This window comes from Erinaceus europaeus, chromosome 4 (genome assembly GCF_950295315.1).
Source record: "Erinaceus europaeus chromosome 4, mEriEur2.1, whole genome shotgun sequence".
Lineage (NCBI taxonomy): Eukaryota > Metazoa > Chordata > Mammalia > Eulipotyphla > Erinaceidae > Erinaceus > Erinaceus europaeus.
In genome coordinates this window covers 28,281,522-28,299,799 of record NC_080165.1, presented here as the reverse complement: position 1 = coordinate 28,299,799, position 18,278 = coordinate 28,281,522, and the positions used below count along the sequence as shown (strand labels likewise).

Genomic DNA, 18,278 nt, shown 5'->3' with positions numbered 1-18,278 from the left:
CAAAACGAGGGCCCTGCAATTTTCTATTCAACGTTCATGGCTTACCTGGATTTCTCATATAAGAATTTATCCTCCTGGGAGCCGGGCGGTAGCGCCACGGGTTAAGCGCAGGTGGCGCTAAGCGCAAGGACCGGCATGAGGATCCCGGTTCGAGCCGCCAGCTCCCCACCTGCCGGGGAGTTGCTTCACAGGTGGTGAAGCAGATCTGCAGGTGTCTGTCTTTCTCTCCTCCTCTCTGTCTTCCCCTCCTCTCTCCATTTCTCTCTGTCCTATCCAACAACGACGACATCAACTACAACAACAATAACTACAACAACAATAAAAAGACAACAAGGGTAACAAAAGGGAAGATAAATTACAAAAAAATATTTTAAAAAAATTTATCCTCCTGATTAGTTAACAATTTGTTTTGCTTTATAGCTTAGCTCTTTTTTAGCCACTAGGTTACAGATGCTACCATGATGCCAACCAGACTTCCCAGGGCAAATGACCCCACCAATGTGTCCTGGAACCCCACCTTCCCAGATCCCTGCCCCACTAGGGAAAGATAGAGATAGGTGAGAGTATGGATCAACCTGTCAATGCCTATGTTCAGTGAGGAAGCAACTACATAAGTCAGACCTTCCACCATCTGCACCCCAAAATGATGCTGGGTCCATAATCCCAGAGGGATAAAGAATAGGGAACTATCAAAGGAAGGGATGGGATATGGAGTTCTGGTGGTGGGAATTGTGTGGAAATGTACCCCTCTTATCCTGTGGTCTTATCAGTGTCTCCATTTTATAAATAATTTTTAAATATTTTATTTTTTAATATTTATTTATTCCCTTTTGTTATCCTTGGTTTATTGTTATAGCTATTATTGTCATTGTTGTTGGATAGGACAGAGAGAAATGGAGAGAGGAGGGGAAGACAGAGAGGGGGAGAGAAAGATAGACAGACACCTGCAGACCTGCTTCACCACTTGTGAAGCAACTCCCCTGCAGCTGGGGAGCCCGGGGCTTGAACCGAGATCCTTACACCAGTCCTTGTGCTTTGTGCCACGTGCGCTTAACCTACTGTGCTACTGCCCGACTCCCCTTATAAATAAAATTTTTTTTAAAAAAGTAAAATAAAATAATTCCCTTCTTCCAAAAAAAAAAAAAAAAGAATTCACCCTCCTATAAACAAAAAAACTCCAATGCTTCTTTAGTGAGTATGAATCTTCTTCTTTTTATCTTTGTTTTGTTTTTGCCACTAGTGCTATTGTTGAGGCTTGGACCTGCACTGTTCCACCATTCCCACAGGTCACTTTTTTATAGAGAGTGAGAGGCAGAAAGAGATAGAGAGGGAGTGAGCAAGGAAGAGACATAAAAGAGGAGTGATTCTTGCGGGGGGGGGGGGGGGAGCGGGGGGGGGCAGGTGGTGGCTGGTGGCGCACGTGGTAGAGCACACCTTACCAAGCTCAAGAACCTAGGTTCACGCTCTGGTCTTTACCTGCAGGGGAAACTTCACAATCAGTGAAGCAGTGCTTCTTGAAGGTGTCTCCCTTTCTCTTTCTCCCCCCCCACTCTGTCTCTCTCTCTCTCTTGCTCTCTCTTTCTCTCCTTTCCTCTAGATTTCTGTCTCTACCCAACAAAATAAAAAATAAAAAGGATACCTGCAGCATGGCTTTACCACTTCTGGAAGCTTCCCTGTCCCCTCATCTAATAGGTAAGGACCCAGAGCTTGAACTTGGGTCCTTATACATAGTAATATGTATGCTTTACTGGATGAGTCACCACCAGATCCTGCAGGTGTGTTTTTCAAGAAAGGAAAAGAGATTATTTTTATTTAATAGTTTATTAGTGTTATTTATAATGTTTAACTTATAAAACCTTAAAATTTTAGACATGTGCATAGAAATCTTCAGTTGTACTCAGGCCCAAATCCCAGCAATATAAGGAGTATGCCTGAGTCATATTTACTTTTGTCCAAAGTTGTTTTGTATTCACAGGTAGAAGTTTAAAAACAAGATCAGAAGAGAAAACACAAGTAGAACCTGAACTGGAGTTGGTGTATTGTACCAAAGTAAAAGACTCTGGGGTGGGCTGGGTGGGGGAGAGTATAGGTCCTGGAACAGGATGACAGAGGACCTAGTGGGGGTTGTATTGTTATGTGGAAAACTGAGAAATGTTATGCATGTACAAACTATTGTATTTACTGTTGACTGTAAAACATTAATCCCTCAATAAAGAAATTTTTTAAAAAATTAAGAAGTTGCTTTGGTCACTACTGCTGCTTAACTATTACTCCAAAAATTTGTGACATAAACCCTCTCACTATGCTCAGGGATTCTGTGAGACAGAAACTCAGAGAGGACATAGTCTGTCTCAGTTCTGCAATGTCTGGGTCCACAGTTAGGAGGAGACCATGGTAAGGGTGACTCTACAACTGGGACTAGATTTATATCTGGAGGTTTGCCTTGCCAGTAACTGGGATCTCAGTTGAACTTAGAACTGTAGAACCTTACTGTGGCCCAGGTTGATGGCCATGGGAAAACTGGACTTCTTACATGGTGGATCAGAATCCTAAAGGCAGTACTACCAGAGAACAAGGCAGTGCTCACATTTCCTCTCTGATTTAGTTTCTATTAGCTACAACCAAATCATAACTTCCCCCAGATTCAAGGAAAGGAAGAGAGAAGTTCTGAATGGAAAGAATATCAAAAGAATGTGTGGGCCATGTTTTGAAAGCATCACAGAGAACAGAATATTTTTAGTCATCCTGATGCTGAATATCATCCAGGAATATATCTAATGTCAGTTCAAAGAGCATTCCAAGGAAAAGTCATAGCTCTTGAAATTCTATAGTTTACACATGCCACTTAATAGAGGTTTTCCTCACATGCAATAATTCTAAAAATGTGTGACTATCAGTCATGGTTTTCCAAAACTGAAATTTTTCTTTTTAAAATTTTTAAAAAAAAATTATCTTTATTTACTTACTGAATAGAGACAGTCAGAAATTGAGAGATAAGGAGGAGATAGAGAGGGAAAGAGACAGAGAGACACCTACAGACCTGCTTCACCATATGCAAAGCTTTCCCCTTGCAGTTGAGGACTTGAGGTTCGAACCTGGGTCCTTGCACATGGTAATATGTACGCTCAACCAGGTGCACCACCACCTGGCCCCCAAAACTGAAATTTTTCTAAAATACTAATAACAATTTATTCTTCAAAAACCATGGTATAGAAAAGACTGACCTGTAATTTATATTTTACAGAAAATATCACAATGGACTGGGAAGACAGCTCATTGGCTGTATATCAGATCTGCATGCCTGAGGCCCCAAAAGTGACAGGTTCAATGCCCAGAAGCATCAAATTCTGGTTAAGCAGTATTCTTGTCTGTCTCCCTCCATACTTCCCTCCTTCTCTCTCCCTCCCTCTCTATCAAATAAATGAATTTATTTTAAAAAAAATCACAAAATTTTCACCATATAAAGAACAGTGAATATGTAGAGTGTTTCAGAATGCCACATCATCACTAGAACATCTTTTAAGTATATCTAGATCATGGGGTCCACACAGGTGGTGGCACACCTGGTTTAAGCACAAGGGTGTTTAGTACAAAAGTACAGAGATGTGAGTTAGAGACTCCGCTCCCCTCCTGCACGGGAGAAGCTTCATGATAGGTGAAGCAAGTACTGCAAATATATATATATATATCCCTTTCTGTCTCCCCTCCCTTCTCAGTTCCTTTCTATCCTATCAAGTAAAAAAAAAATGAGTGAATAAAATATAAAATAAAAATAACTAGGACACAAAACAGCATCTAATCCCAAAGAAGAAAGACCAATAATTTTACAGTAGCAATCCAGGTCTTCATAGAAGGTAAAGAAAGCTGGAACATTAGCAAGTGAGAGAATGGAAGCTGAATCAACTGGTCACCCTGTTTTGTCAGTTATACCTGACATCATTTCTAACTGGCTCAGTCTCCATGCTGATTGGTCAGTGACAGCCCGAGCAGTTGGTAAATGTCTTGTGTGTAATCTGGGTCAGTTAGAGGGACAATATTAAAAAGGGTGAGAGAAGGAGCAGTCGTGGCCTTTTCATCAGACAGTAAGGAAGCTGGACTGGCGAGAGTCCAGCCGGGGCAATCACCAGGAGCACACCCTGTTTAACTCTAGTGAGACCAATTGTAAACGACTGGAGTCAGACAGGAAAAAAAAATTGTACATAATTCGGTAAGCAATGGGAAGTAATGAACCTTTTAGTAAAATAATGGCAGTATGAAAGTTTTCAAATTGCATTTTAGAAGGATTGTTGGCTGGTATGAATAGGGAAAGACTAGGAAGGAACTTTTTCAGAAACTTTTTTTCAAGTAGTAGTGATCCAGGCATGAATTTATCAGACGGTAAGTAGGAAAATAGAAATGTAATCATATATTTGTGTGACTTTCTAAGTTTTGCATTGCTCACCTATAATGGAACATGTCTGAAAGACCTGATGCCCCAGGTAAAATCCTCTGACCCAAACCCTTCCAACCAGCTTCATGCCAGAGTTCTGTTTTTTTGTTTGTTTGTTTCCTCTCCTTTCTTTTCTTTCTTTTCCCGGAGCTTTCTTGGAGTGCTGCTTTTCACTTCTAGTCTCTGGCTTCTCAGATGCTGGTTGAAATGTCTCACTGCCTGCACTGTAACTGAACTTAAATAAATTCTTCTGGGATCACTCACCTGTTGAGATGGATACCTTGATTGTATTGGCTTTCTTATCCTCATACCTAAACCATCAGACACTCCTACCTGCTCAGTGACTACAGTGCCTAACAGACCCCCCAATGCATAAGTTTTTGTGCCATGCTTTTCATTCAGAAAATACAGGTTAAACTACAACAGGATTTTCACTTCCTCCCCTTTTGAAGTCACTTAATGGAAAGTTTTTGTTTGCTTGCTTTTTTTTTTTCTTTTTTAACCAGGGCACTATAACTATTATGCTATCTACCCTGGCCCTAATGGAAAGTTGTTTTTTTTTCCACAAAATTCTAGTAGTATAAATGTTTTTTATTTGAAAATAAGCAGCTAAATGAGTACAAATCAGAGAAAGGTATATTGGATAATCTGCAATCAACCTGGTGTGGAATGATTTCTGAATGTATGTGAAGTGTTATGCAGATGGTGGTGATTTTCTTGTTCAGGAAGGGTGTGGGGGAGGGGGTAGTGTTGATATCAATGTATTTTGCTCTCAAAGTAATTCACAGAGTGGAGCTGGAAGGTTGAAGAGTTCATGGGGAATATTTTCTAAGGGAAATAGAAAGAAAAGTAGAACTTCCCCAACCAGAAACTGGAAATGGAGAAATTTTACAATAAGCTCCAAGGAATGTAAGAGATTTGGTTTAAGTATATTATCCTGGACACAATCTAAGGTGTTTAGAATAAGTGGCTTGCAACATATGATAAGTACTCATTTCCAGGTTCTGACTTCAAAGACAAGATGCTACATTAACCTTTCTACCACCAAACTTGGATTTTCTTCTTCCTTTTTTTTAAAAAAAAATTTATAATTATTTATTTGTAAGATAGAGACAGAAACTGAGAAGGGAAGGGGGGAACATAGAGAGGGAAAGAGACAGAGAGATACCTATAGCCCTGCTTCACCACTCGTGAAGCTTTCCCCTTGTAGGTGGGGGCCAGGGGCTTGAACCCAGGTCCTTGTGCACTGTAATGTGTGTACTTAACCAGATGCACCACCTCCTGGTCCCCAACTTTCGTCTTCCTGACTGAAATCCTCCCCAACTCTTTGGATGTACCTTTAGATTAATTTGATAACTCTTAACAATTGGAAACAACCCAAATGCCCTTCAGCAGGTTAATGGGTAAAGCCTATGGTGCCTCCTTACAATGGGTATGCCTTAACAATAAGAGGAAATGAACTATTGATTCATACATACAACACAGATGAATCTCAGAAGCATTATACTGAGTGAAAGAAGCCTGACAGAAAGCCTACTTACTTCCTATATGAATCCATTTCTGTGATAGTCTGAAAAGTGCAAAAAAATAATAATATAAATAAATAAACATAGAGAAAACAATGAATGATTTCCATGGGGTAGAGCTCGGGGGTAGAAAGTTTGTCAATTTACTTAAAAGATTTATTTATTCACTTATTAGAGAAAAAGGAAAGAAAACCGGTGTGTCAGTTATGGCTGTCCTGAGCCCCAGTCATGCCTTTAACTAAGCAAGAGATTCTGTCTGCATGATGAGTTCTTCATCCATGATTGCCTACAGTTTGGAGAACAACAACAACAAAAAAGTTTAAAAGTAATTAATCACTCCACTTTTGTTTCCTGTCATCTGAGCCATTAATAAAAAATAAAAAATAGGGCAGTATGTAGGAATCTATAATATTCACTGACAACAACATGAAAAAACAAGATGAACTACTGACAAGACACCAGAGTGAACTCTAATGTTCACATTGGTAAACCAGACCTGCTCAAACTTGGAGTCCTCTTCTGAGATGCAAGTGAAAAGTCAGAGTTACAATGCTTTTTAAAAATATTTCTTTGGAAATAATGCATCAATGTGATATTTTAGGCTCTGTAATCTAAAACAAAACCTGTATCATCTTTTAGTAGCAAATGAGAGCTTTCTTTCCCGTGACCTGACTTCCACATACCAAGTGTCAGGCCTGACTTCCACATACCAAGATACAGGCTCAAAGTCCCATTTCATTTTTTTGAGGAAACAGTAACGGGTATAAAATGATGCTGTTACAAATACAACATTTGGGGGTGAGGGTGCGAGGTAACGCACCAGATGAAAGGCACATAGTGCAAAAGTGCAAGGACCTGAGGAAGGATCCTGGTTCAGCCCCTGGCTCCCCACCTGCAGGGAGGTTACTTCACAATCAGGGAAGCAAGTCTGCAAGTGTCTTTCTCTCACCTTCACTGTCTACCCCTCCTCTCTTAATTTTTCTCTGTCCCATCCAACAACAACAGAAGCAACAATAACAATAACAGCAACAACAACAATGGGAAAAAAATATGGCTGCCAGGAGCAGTGGATTAGTCGTGCGACCACAGCAATAACTCTGGAGGCAAAAAAAAAAAAAAAAATTGACATAGATTTCTCAAAAAAAATATATATATATACCTCTTATCAAGTTAAGTTTCTTTCTAGTTTGCTAACTTTTTAAAGATGTATATGTGGGCTTTGAGATGTTGTTAATTAGTAAATTAGAGATTCTGTTAAGGGATTTTTGTTTTGTTTTGCTTTTTTCATTTTCTTGGGGGATTGAGGGTGGGGAATACTGGTTTCTAGTAAGGTTGCTGACAAATGAGCCCATCAACACCCCATGGCCCTTTTCACTCCCTCCTTACCCTGAGTCTTCTGCTTTGGTGCAGTGCATGCTGTGCAATCCAAGGTGCATTTTGTGTTTTCCTTTTCAGGCTTGTTTTTTAAATTCCACTTATAATACGTCAGGTCATCTGGTATTTGCTCTTCTCTTTTTGACTTCTTTAATATAATGAAACAAAGCTGAGGTATCTTTGACTAACTGTCAGTTGACACAGATATATTCATAAGCTGCTGGGTCCAATTTGTTAATATTTTACTTTGGATTTTTGTCACTATGTTTATAATTAAGTTTGGCATAGAAGTTAATTCCATGTAGTTTTCTCATCTGATGAGAATATTAACAGCTTTCATAACACACCCCTCCTCACATGATTTTATCAGGTGTTTCAATCTACTGTGGGGAAACATTAAATATTCATCTACTATAAAAACATCAGTAGATGAATTAAGATTAATTAGTCACAATAGCAGTGTAAGGGTTATTGAAAAATAAGAAAAGTGACCTGGGAAGTTTCAAGGTTGATAAAATGTTGAAATCTACCAGAAAAGACCTAGAATTGCCAAAACAATCTTGAGAAAAAAGAACAGAATCGGAGGCATCACACTCCCAGATCTCAAATTGTATTATAGGGCCATTGTCATCAAAACTGCTTGGTACTAGAACATGAATAGACACACTGACCAGTGGAATAGAATTGAGAGCCCAGAAGTGAGCCCCACACCTATGGACATTTAATCTTTGACAAAGGGGAACAGACTATTAAATGGGGAAAGCAGAGTCTCTTCAACAAATGGTGTTGGAAACAATGGGTTGAAATATGCAGAAGAATGAAACTGAACCACTGTATTTCACCAAATACAAAAGTAAATTCCAAGTGGATCAAGGACTTGAATGTTAGACCACAAACTATCAGATACGTAGAAGAAAATATTGACAGAACTCTTTTCAGCATACATTTTAAAGGCATCTTCAATGAAACAAAGCCAATTACAAAGAAGACTAAGGCAAGTATAAACCTATGGGACTACATCAAATTAAAAAGCTTCTTCACAGCAAAAGAAACCACTACCCAAACCAAGAGACCTCTCATAGAATGGGAGAAGATCTTTACATGCCATACATCAGACAAGGGTTTAATAACCAACATATATAAAGAGCTTGCCAAATTCAACAATAAGACAACAAATAACCCCATCCAAAAATGGGGAGAGGACATGGACAGAATATTCACCACAGAAGAGATACAAAAGGCTGAGTAACACATGAAAAAATGCTCCAAGTCTTTGATTGTCAGAGAAATGCAAATCAAGACAAAAGTGAAATACCACTTCACTCCTGTGAGAATGTCATGCATCAGAAAAGGTAACAGCATCAAATGCTGGAGAGGGTGTGGGGTCAAAGGAACCCTCCTACACTGCTGGTGGGAATGTCAATTGGTCCAACCTCTGTGGAGAACTCTCAGAAGGCTAGAAATGAACCTACCCTATGACCCTGCAATTCCCCTCCTGGGGATATATCCTAAGGAACCCAACACATCCATCCAAAAAGATCTGTGTACACATATGTTCTTAGCAGCACAATTTGTAATAGCCAAAACTTGGAAGCAACCCAGGTGTCCAACAATAGATGAGTGAGCTGAGCAAGTTGTGGTATATATACACAATGGAATACTACTCAGCTGTAAAAAATGGTGACTTCACTGTTTTCAGCCGATCTTGGATGGACCTTGAAAAATTCATGTTAAGTGAAATAAGTCAGAAACAGAAGGATGAATATAGGATGATCTCACTCTCGGGCAGAAGCTGAAAAACAAGATCAGAAGGAAAAAAAAACGCACAAGTAGAACCTGAAACGGAATTGGCGTATTGCACCAAAGTAAAAGACTCTGGGGTGGTGAAGGGTGGGTGGGGAGAATACAGGTCCAAGAAGGATGACAGAGGACCTAGTGGGGGTTGTATTGTTATATGGGAAACTTGGGAATGTTATGCATGTACAAACTATTTTATTTACTGTTGACTGTAAAACATTAATTCCCCAATAAAGAAATTAAAAAAAAAAAAAAAAAAAGAGGAACAAGGAAAAAATGTTGAACTCTCAAGCATAAGGTCCCAAGATTGATCCCTGGCATAGCATGTGCCAGAGTGATGCTCTGGTTCTCTTTCTTCCTTTCTTTCTCATAAGTAAATAAACAAATCTTTTAAATAAGCTTTTGTTAAAAAAAAAAAAAGAAAGAAATTTAAATACATGAAATCATTTAAAGGGGAGAAATGAAAAGGTTGGGAGCTATTTATTTTCTTTTTGCTTTGTTATTTAATCCTTTATTATCACTTTTCTTATTCAACCATGCATGTAACTCAAGAAAATATCAAGAGTACACAGAATTCAGTCACTGTTCTAAATTTTGTGATTTTTTTTTTTTTTTTTAGTTTCCTTTCCCCCTTTGAACATATAGAGAAGTCATGAGGTTTTTGCTGAATTTTTTTCATCTGGTCTATTTTATAATTCCTTGGCTCTGAGCATGTGAGGGTTATTCCTCCTACCCCATGACAACTGAAAAATTGGATTTCCCCCAAGCAAATGCTAGAAGACAGTTCATAACGCCCCACTAGAAATAATGTGATAAAACTATCTTCTTATTCTCTTTGTTTGGCTGCTAAAAAGATCTTTGAGTGCTAATTCCATCAGGAGGCAGGCCATAGACCCAATCAGGGTTAATAGAAATAAGCCAACCCTTGTATATACTGGTCTACCGGTAGCACTTCATGGCAAGTTTGACTCTGAAAAGGAATATATATCAACATTTTTAGGATTTTCATTTTAAGCCAGAATTTAGATAAGTGGAAGGTAAAATGAAAACCAGTATGACAAATGTGTATATATTGAACACCCTACTCCCTTGCAAGTTGCTCTCTCCCCTCCACACCCCCTAAATAACTTCAGTTTAAGGTCAAAGGCTTGTCTTCATTTGACTTTTTTTGCCTTGCTGTTTCATTAATTTATTTTTGCCATATTACTGTTAGTGTTATTCACAATGGAAACCAAGCCTCCCCTCCTTTTTTTTTCCTGTTAAATTGTTAAAGTAATGGGATTTTTGTTTTGTTTGTTTTAAGATGGCAAGTGTTATGTAACTATGAAAGAAAAATATTGATCTGTTTTGTCAAATATAACAGAATATGTTAGGTTTTACCATGTTCAATGAAGTTCAACAAATTTAATAGGTGTACTGGGTTGACGCACATTTTCATCAAATGATTCTTCTGGTAGTTCCTCTTCATCTCCACCAAGAAAATATGAAATGGGGGAGTTGGGCTGTAGCGCAGCGGGTTAAGCGCAGGTGGTGCAAAGCACAAGGACTGGCATAAGGATCCCAGTTCGAACCCCGGCTCCCCACCTGCAGGGGAGTCGCTTCACAGGCGGTGAAGCAGGTCTGCAGGTGTCTATCTTTCTCTCCTCCTCTCTGTCTTCCCCTCCTCTCTCCATTTCTCTCTGTCCTATCCAACAACGACGACAACAACAATAATAACTACAACAATAAAACAACAAGGGCAACAAAAGGGAGTAAATAAATAAATATTTTTTTTAAAAAAGAAAATATGAAATGGATGGTAGATTTTTATATATGCAAGCAGTTTAGAACCTTTGATCTTTACTAAGCAATTTGTATTTCCAGGTACAAGCCATCTGCTTAGATTACATTGTACTTTGTGTTTATTCTCCATACTTGAAGGCCAGATCTTGTCCTATCTCTGCTTCACACTTGTTCAGCCATTTTAGTTCTAAGCCAGACTCCGGCAACCTCACCTGTTAAAATGGCTCCATGCTTACTAAGGTTAGCCCTTACATCACCACCTTTCATGATGCCTTGGAAACATTTACCGGTGATTCTGAAATGTCATAAAAATCTCTAGCAGTTTTCTGAAGTCTTTGAACAAATAGATTTCTTCAATTTGTCAGGAGGCTATATTGCCAGGTATTATTCCACTGTTAGGTCATTAGTCCCATCTGGAGCCTAAGATTGGGATCAGCAAGAATTTAGGCATAAATCTTACTGGTAAGGATTGTTTCTAAAGACCATTAGGGCAACATATAAGAAACAAACTGAACACCCATGTCCAGCAGAAAAGCAATTCAGAAGCCAGAACTCCTACTTTCTGCACCCCAAAAAGAACTTGATCCATACTCCCAGTGGGGAAGAAATTATAGGGGGAAGAGGACCAGAGGGCTCTAAACTCAAACTACATCAGGAACTGGAGGGAAAAGGGAGGGGCATTTGGATGTAATGATAGATGGATGTGTGACTTGGAAAGGAAAAGAAGACAGGATCTATTTAAAAAGTGGAGTGAAGGAGGGTAAGGGGAGTGAAGGAGGGTGAGGGTTGGGCAGTGGCACACCAGGTTAAGTGCACATATTGTGAAGCACTAAGACACAAGTAAGAATCTGGATTCGAGCCCCTGGCTCCCCACCTGTAAGGGAGGGGTCACTTCACAAACAGTGAAGCAGGTGTCTCTCTTTCTCTCCCCTTCTCTATTGCCTCTTCCTTCTCAATTTCTCTCTCCTATCCAATTAAAAAAAAAGAAGAAGAAGAAAAGAAAAAAATGACTGCCAAGAACAGTGGATTCATAATGCCGGCACTGAACCCCAGTGATAAACCTGGAGGGAAAAAAGGGGGCAAATATATACAAATATAAACAGATAATTGTAGAAATAATGGTTAACTCATATTTGTAACATTGTGAGAGCTGCTGTAGCTTGCAGTGGAGGGACTGGGGATCCAGAATTCTGATGGTGGGATCTTATACCCCTATTATACCCCTATTATCTTGCAATTTTATAAATCACTATTAAACCACTAAAAATAAAAATTTAAATAAGTAAATAACAAAATAAAAATACATTTAAAAAACTTAGAAAAGAATGAAGGAAAAGAAAGAAAGGAAGGAAGGAAGGAAGGAAGGAAGGAAGGAAGAAAGAAAGAAAGAAAGAAAGAAAGAAACAAACAAACAAAGAGGCTGCAGACACTTATCAAGGTTGATGTTTGCAACCATTGCATTCCAGGTCCCACAGGACTAAGAAAACCATCAACCTAACTGGCTTCATAGGAATTTTATTTATTTATGTTCTTAAGTTTCAGCAGTTTCACATGATACTTGTTTGATCATAAGAAAAGATCTGGACAAAGTCATATATTTTTTTCAAAATTAAAATTTGCATATTTGATCAGCATTTTAGGTCGATGAATCAGTTCACTTCTCTCCTCCCCATTTTTGTTGCTGTTATTATCGTTGATAAACCTTAAAAGAGTTAAAAGCAATAGTTTTGAGTGTGGTGGGATTACTTTTCATTGAGAATTTAAATCATAAATGCTTACCTTGTTGGAATTTGGGAAATTTAGGGCTTCATAGTTTCAGAATAAATTTGCTCCCATTAATTAATTAACTAATTAATTAAACTTTTCCATGAGTTTCAGACTGTTTTAATTCTGAGGCAGGATAGCTGTGGTATTTGAAGGCTGTAATCGAGTTAAAAGGGTGGATATTAGATAACAAGAAGACTGAATGTTTGAAAAAGGAGGCTGAGATCTGAGGACTATGTTAATATTCAGGCTCTGATTAGACTGGAGAAAGCTAATTATGGTTGATCCGTACTATAGTGTATTGGATTAAAGAATCACTTGTTGGATTAGCTAATGAAAAAAGAAGGAAGAGGAAGTGGAGGAGGAGGAGAGTGAAGGCCATTATGCCTAATAGTTACTCAGACTGGAACTCTAGAGAAAAGGAACTTAGCGTGACTGGATTGCGGGGGTGGCATTGGAGGCTGTCTGTGGGAGATGACCTGACCAGATTTTTAGGCCTGACACAGTGGTGAACTTTCTAAAAAGACTATTTCCAAATGTAACAGAAAGTGCATGTACTAGTTAGTACAAGTGAGGACTTCAGAGTGGTTGCTACCTATTCTAGTGTGTTGGAAAATAGGTGGGAGATTTTAGCTTCCTACCTTGTAGGAAGCCAGAATTCCTACTGACTGCACCCCCAAAACAACTTTGATCCATACTCCCAGGGGAGGGGGGGGAAGAAGTGATAAGAGGAAGAGGATAGAGGGCTCTGAACTCCAGCTCCATTAAGTCCCAGAGAGAGAGAGAGGAAGAAAGGGAAGAGATATTTGGATGTGGCAATAGGGTTATGTGTGGCTTGGAGGGGAAGAGAGGACTGGACCTGGAAAAAAAATAAGGCAATTATGTACAGAGGTAGACAGATAATTTTAGAGATGATAGTTAACTCATGTCTACAACCTTGGGAGAATGACAGTGGCTTGCAATGGAGGGACTTGGAATTCAGAAATCTGGTGGTGGGAACAGTGTGGAATTATGCTCCTGTTGACATGTAATTTTGTAACTCAATATTGAATCTCTAATAAAATTTTTAAAAAGATAACCTTGCAGAAATAAACAAATAAATAAATAGCAAACTGGGCAGCGGCACACCCAGTTAAGCACACATAGTACTAAGCACAAGGATCTGGGTTTGAGCCCCTGACTCCCCACCTACAGCGGTAGCTTCAGGAGTGGTAAAGCAGATCTGTGGGTGTCTATCTTTCACTCTTACTCTCTACCTCCCCTCCTCTTTCAATTTTCTGTTCTATCCAATAACAAAAGAAAAAAAAAAAAAGGAAAGGAAAGGAAAAATGGCCAGCAAGAGCAATGAATTCACAGGGCAGGCACCAAGCCCCAGTGATAACCCTAGATGCAAGGAAGGAAGGAAGGAAGGAAAGAAGGGAGGGAGGGAGGAAGGAAGGAAAGAAGAAGAGAGGGAAGGAGGAAGGGCTGGAGACAGAAATATAGTTATGCAAAAATTTTTATGCCTGAGGCTCTGAGGTCCCAGGTTCAATCCCTAGCACTGGCATTAGCCAGAGCTGAGCAGCACTCTGGTCTCTCTGTATATCTTTATTCTATATTTCTCTAATTAAAAATAAATAAAATATTTTTAAAATATTTTATCTATTTATTAATGAGAAAGATAGGAGGAAAGAGAGAGAGAGAACCAGACATCACTTTGGTATATGTGCTGCTGGGAATTGAACTAAGGACCTCATGCTTGAGAGTCCAGTGCTTTATCCACTGCACCACCTCCTGGACCACAATAATAAAAATATTTTTAAAAGGGAAAGATTATCTTAAAAAGGAGATGGAGATTTCCTTTTATTTTTTAAAGGTTTATTGGAGCTGGGTGGTGGTGCACCTGGCTGAGCACATATATTACAATGCACAAGGACCCAGGTTCAAGCCCCCAGTCCTCACCTACAGAAGGGTAGCTTTGCAATGGTGAAGCAGTGCTGCAGGTGTCTCTCTGTTTCTCTCCCTCTCTCCCTCTCCCTTTCTCTCAATTTCTGACTGTCTCTATCCAATAAATAAAGATAATAAAATTATTTTTAAGGATTTATTTATAAGAAAGAATCAGGGCACCTGAGATGCCAGGAATCAAACTTAGGACCTCATGTTTCAGAGATCAATGCTTTTTTTTTTCTTTATTGGGGGATTAATCTTTTACATTTGACAATAAATACAATAGTTTGTACATGCATAACATCAACCAGTTTTCCACATAATAATACAACCCCCACTAGGTCCTCTGTCATCCTTTTCCAGGACCTGAACTCTTCCCCCCACCCCCCGCCTCCAACCACCCCAGAGTCTTACGTTGGTGCAATACACCAACTCCAATCCAAGTTCTGCTTAGTGTTTTCTCTTGTGATCTTGCTTTTGAACTTCTGCCTGAGAGTGAGATCATCCCATATTCATCCTTCTGTTTCCGACTTACCTCACTCAACATAATTTCTTCAACCTCCATCCAAGATGGGGTGAAAATGGTGAAATCACTATTTTTAATAGCTGAGTATTATTCCATTGTGTATCTAGACCACAACTTGCTAAGCCACTCATCTGTTGTTGGACACCTGGGTTGCTTCCAAGTTTTGACTATTACAAATTGTGCTGCTTGCAAGCATGGGTATACACAAATCTTTTTGGATAGGTGTGTTGGGTTCCTTAGGATATATCCCCAGGAAAGGAATTGCAGGGTCATAGGGTCGAATCATTTCTAGCCTTCTGAGAGTTTTCCAGGCTGCTCTCCACAGAGGTTGGACCAATTTACATTTCTTGTTGGGGAGTTGGGTCTAACATCACTGCTGTCAGAATGGACTGGGTGAAAGACTGCATATATTCCAACAGCCAGTTACTCCAAACAAGAACTCAAATGCTAGTTCTTAGAACTGTTTGCACTTTTTTCTTTCCTCCTCTAGGCTTATCACTGGGGCTTGGAGCCTGCACCACAAATCTACTGCTCCTGGAAGCTGTTTTCGCCATTTAGTAGCCCTTGTTGTTACTGTTATTGTTGCCATTGCTGTTGTTATTGTTGGATAGGACAGAGAGAAATTGAGAGAAGAGGGGAAGACAGAGAGGGAGAGAGAAAGATAGACATCTATAGAACTGCTTCACCACTTGTGAAGTGACCCCCTGCAGGGGCTCGAACCGGGATCCTTGTTCCTTACCTTGTGTTTCACACTATGTGTGCTTAACCAGTGTGCCATCACCTGGCCCCCAAGAACTGTTAATAGATACTCTGCAGAGGGAGAGACATTTAACTCTTAAAACTTTGGGGAAACATAAATAACAGTTCCCTACTCTTAGAGAAACCAAGTACAGCTTTTTTTTTTTTTTTTTTTTTTTGGCAAGAGAGGGATAGAGAGAATCGAATTGCTGGATTGTGTGGGACCAGGGAGCGAATATTAGGCTTCAGGTACGCAGACCCTGCACTCTACCAATACATTCTTTCCAGGCCCTAGATCACTTGCTTCCTTTCTAACTAAGTTTTTCTTTCATTAATACAGAAATCCAAGTGTGACTTAGCCAGAAAACTCCTAGGCTATGTGAGGAAGAGACCAGAAGCAAGATTTACTGTAGGCATTCAGGGAAACTGCCATGGCTCAATACAAGGGTACCATGCGCGAGGCCGGCCGGGCCATGCACCTGATCAAGAAACGGGAAAAGCAGAAGGAGCAGATGGCCGTGCTGAAGCAGCGCATCGCTGAGGAGACCATCATGAAATCCAAAGTGGACAAGAAATTCTCGGCTCACTATGATGCCGTGGAGGCCGAGCTGAAGTCAAGCACAGTGGGACTAGTGACCCTGAACGACATGAAGGCCAAGCAGGAGGCCCTGATGAAGGAACGGGAGATGCAGCTGGCCAAGAGGGAACAGCTGGAGGAGCGCCGGCTGCAGCTGGAGGCACAGCGCGAGAGGGAACGCAAGCTGGAGAGGAAGCTGGAGCGGAAGCGCAAGATCTGCAGCCTGTCCTTCACCCTCGATGAGCATGATGACGGTGACAAGGATGCAGCAACCCCCGAGGGACCTCAGCTAACGGCAGAGGTGCCCAAGAAGAAGAAGAACCTGGGGAAGAATCCAGATGTGGACACAAGCTTCCTACCGGATCGTGACCGTGAAGAGGAAGAGAACCGGCTGCGGGAGGAGCTGAGGCAAGAGTGGGAGGCCAGGCGCGAGAAGGTGAAGCGTGAGGAGATGGAGGTGACCTTCAGCTACTGGGATGGCTCCGGGCACCGGCGCATTGTGCGCATCCACAAGGGTGACACGGTGCAGCAGTTCCTGAAGAAGGCGCTGCAGGGCCTGCGCACCGACTTCCGTGAGCTGCGCTCAGCCGGCGTGGAACAGCTCATGTACATTAAGGAGGACCTGATTCTCCCTCACTACCACACTTTCTACGACTTCATCGTCACCAAGGCACGCGGCAAGAGCGGGCCGCTCTTCAACTTCGATGTGCACGACGATGTGCGGCTGCTGAGCGATGCCACCATGGAGAAGGACGAGTCTCACGCGGGTAAGGTGGTACTGAGGAGCTGGTATGAGAAGAACAAACACATCTTCCCTGCCAGCCGCTGGGAGCCCTATGACCCGGAGAAGAAGTGGGACAAGTACACTATCCGATGACTGCCCCCAGCTCCATCTGTCTCTTGTCTTGGCACGCCTGGCATTCCCCAGCACAGGAAACTAGGGTGGTTTCTGTACCCTCTAACGTTCAACTTAACTTGGTGAAGTTAATTGCGACTCTGAAATTCAATAAAGACCAAGGGTTTCTTGTTCAGATATATCAATCAGTTGCTGATGATGTTTGTTGGTTTTTTTGTTTTTGAGTATATTTCTAGCATTATTGTGTGGACTCACTACATGGTCCTTTCAAGCTCTCTGGAACTATGTCTGAGCAATAGCTCACTGTGGCACAGAAAAGACAATAAACGTTTGTTTTTTTTTTCCCATGTCATAGGATAAAAACTAATGATGTTGGGCATGGAGTTTTGAGCCATACTGTCTAGGTTTTATTTTCAACACAGCTTCTTACTTGCTGTGTCACTTTGGGTAAACTGAATATTTGTGTCTCCATTTCCTCACTTGTAATCAGGAATAACAATACTGCTCTCAATGACATATGTGGTGCAGTGGATTAAGCCAGACTTTCATGCATGAAAGCCCTATATTGTTCCTAAGTGACCTCCCTGGCCATCAGAGTGACACTTCTTTTCTCTGAGTCTTTGCTCCAACTCACAAACAAGAATTTCAATCTGTACATTGGCTTTCAAAATCAGTGGATTCCAGCCTAGGTTATCACTAGAATCATCTGGGAAGCTTTTACACCTTCTAATTCCCAGACCACATCTAGAACCTTTGTGGTGGGACATAGACATCAACGGGTTTTGAAGTTCCCCAGGAGTCAGTTCAAGCACCCAGGTGTTTGATGTATAGTCAGACTTGAGAGCTGTTTGTGCAAGGATTGTCTCCTCACTGGCTCTTACTGATTTCTTTGTGATATTCTATTTGATAAGCATACCTAGGTCAGGATCCATAGGATCAAGGGCCTCGTTCATTGCTCTGATCTACTTCAAAAATATGTATCA

General features: G+C 40.6%; 1 protein-coding gene and 1 long non-coding RNA gene across 3 annotated transcripts in view; both read left to right on the top strand.

Moving 5' to 3' along the window:
* Window positions 1–18,278, top strand: part of LOC132538022 (uncharacterized) — a 397,739-nt gene that overhangs the window by 207,637 nt on the left and 171,824 nt on the right. The gene's annotated exons all lie outside the window — the stretch shown is intronic.
* On the top strand, window positions 4,030–17,480 carry FAM50B (family with sequence similarity 50 member B). 2 transcript variants are annotated; one of them, XM_007522203.2, is made up of 2 exons: window positions 4,030–4,207; window positions 16,203–17,480. In XM_007522203.2, the coding sequence occupies exon 2, from the start codon at window positions 16,294–16,296 to the stop codon at window positions 17,314–17,316; it is 1,023 nt and encodes a 340-aa protein (XP_007522265.1). In that variant the 5' UTR covers window positions 4,030–4,207; window positions 16,203–16,293; the 3' UTR covers window positions 17,317–17,480. The 2 variants fall into 2 exon arrangements, with proteins under 2 accessions (XP_007522265.1, XP_060046863.1); XM_060190880.1 differs by lacking the exon at window positions 4,030–4,207 and adding an exon at window positions 4,217–4,377.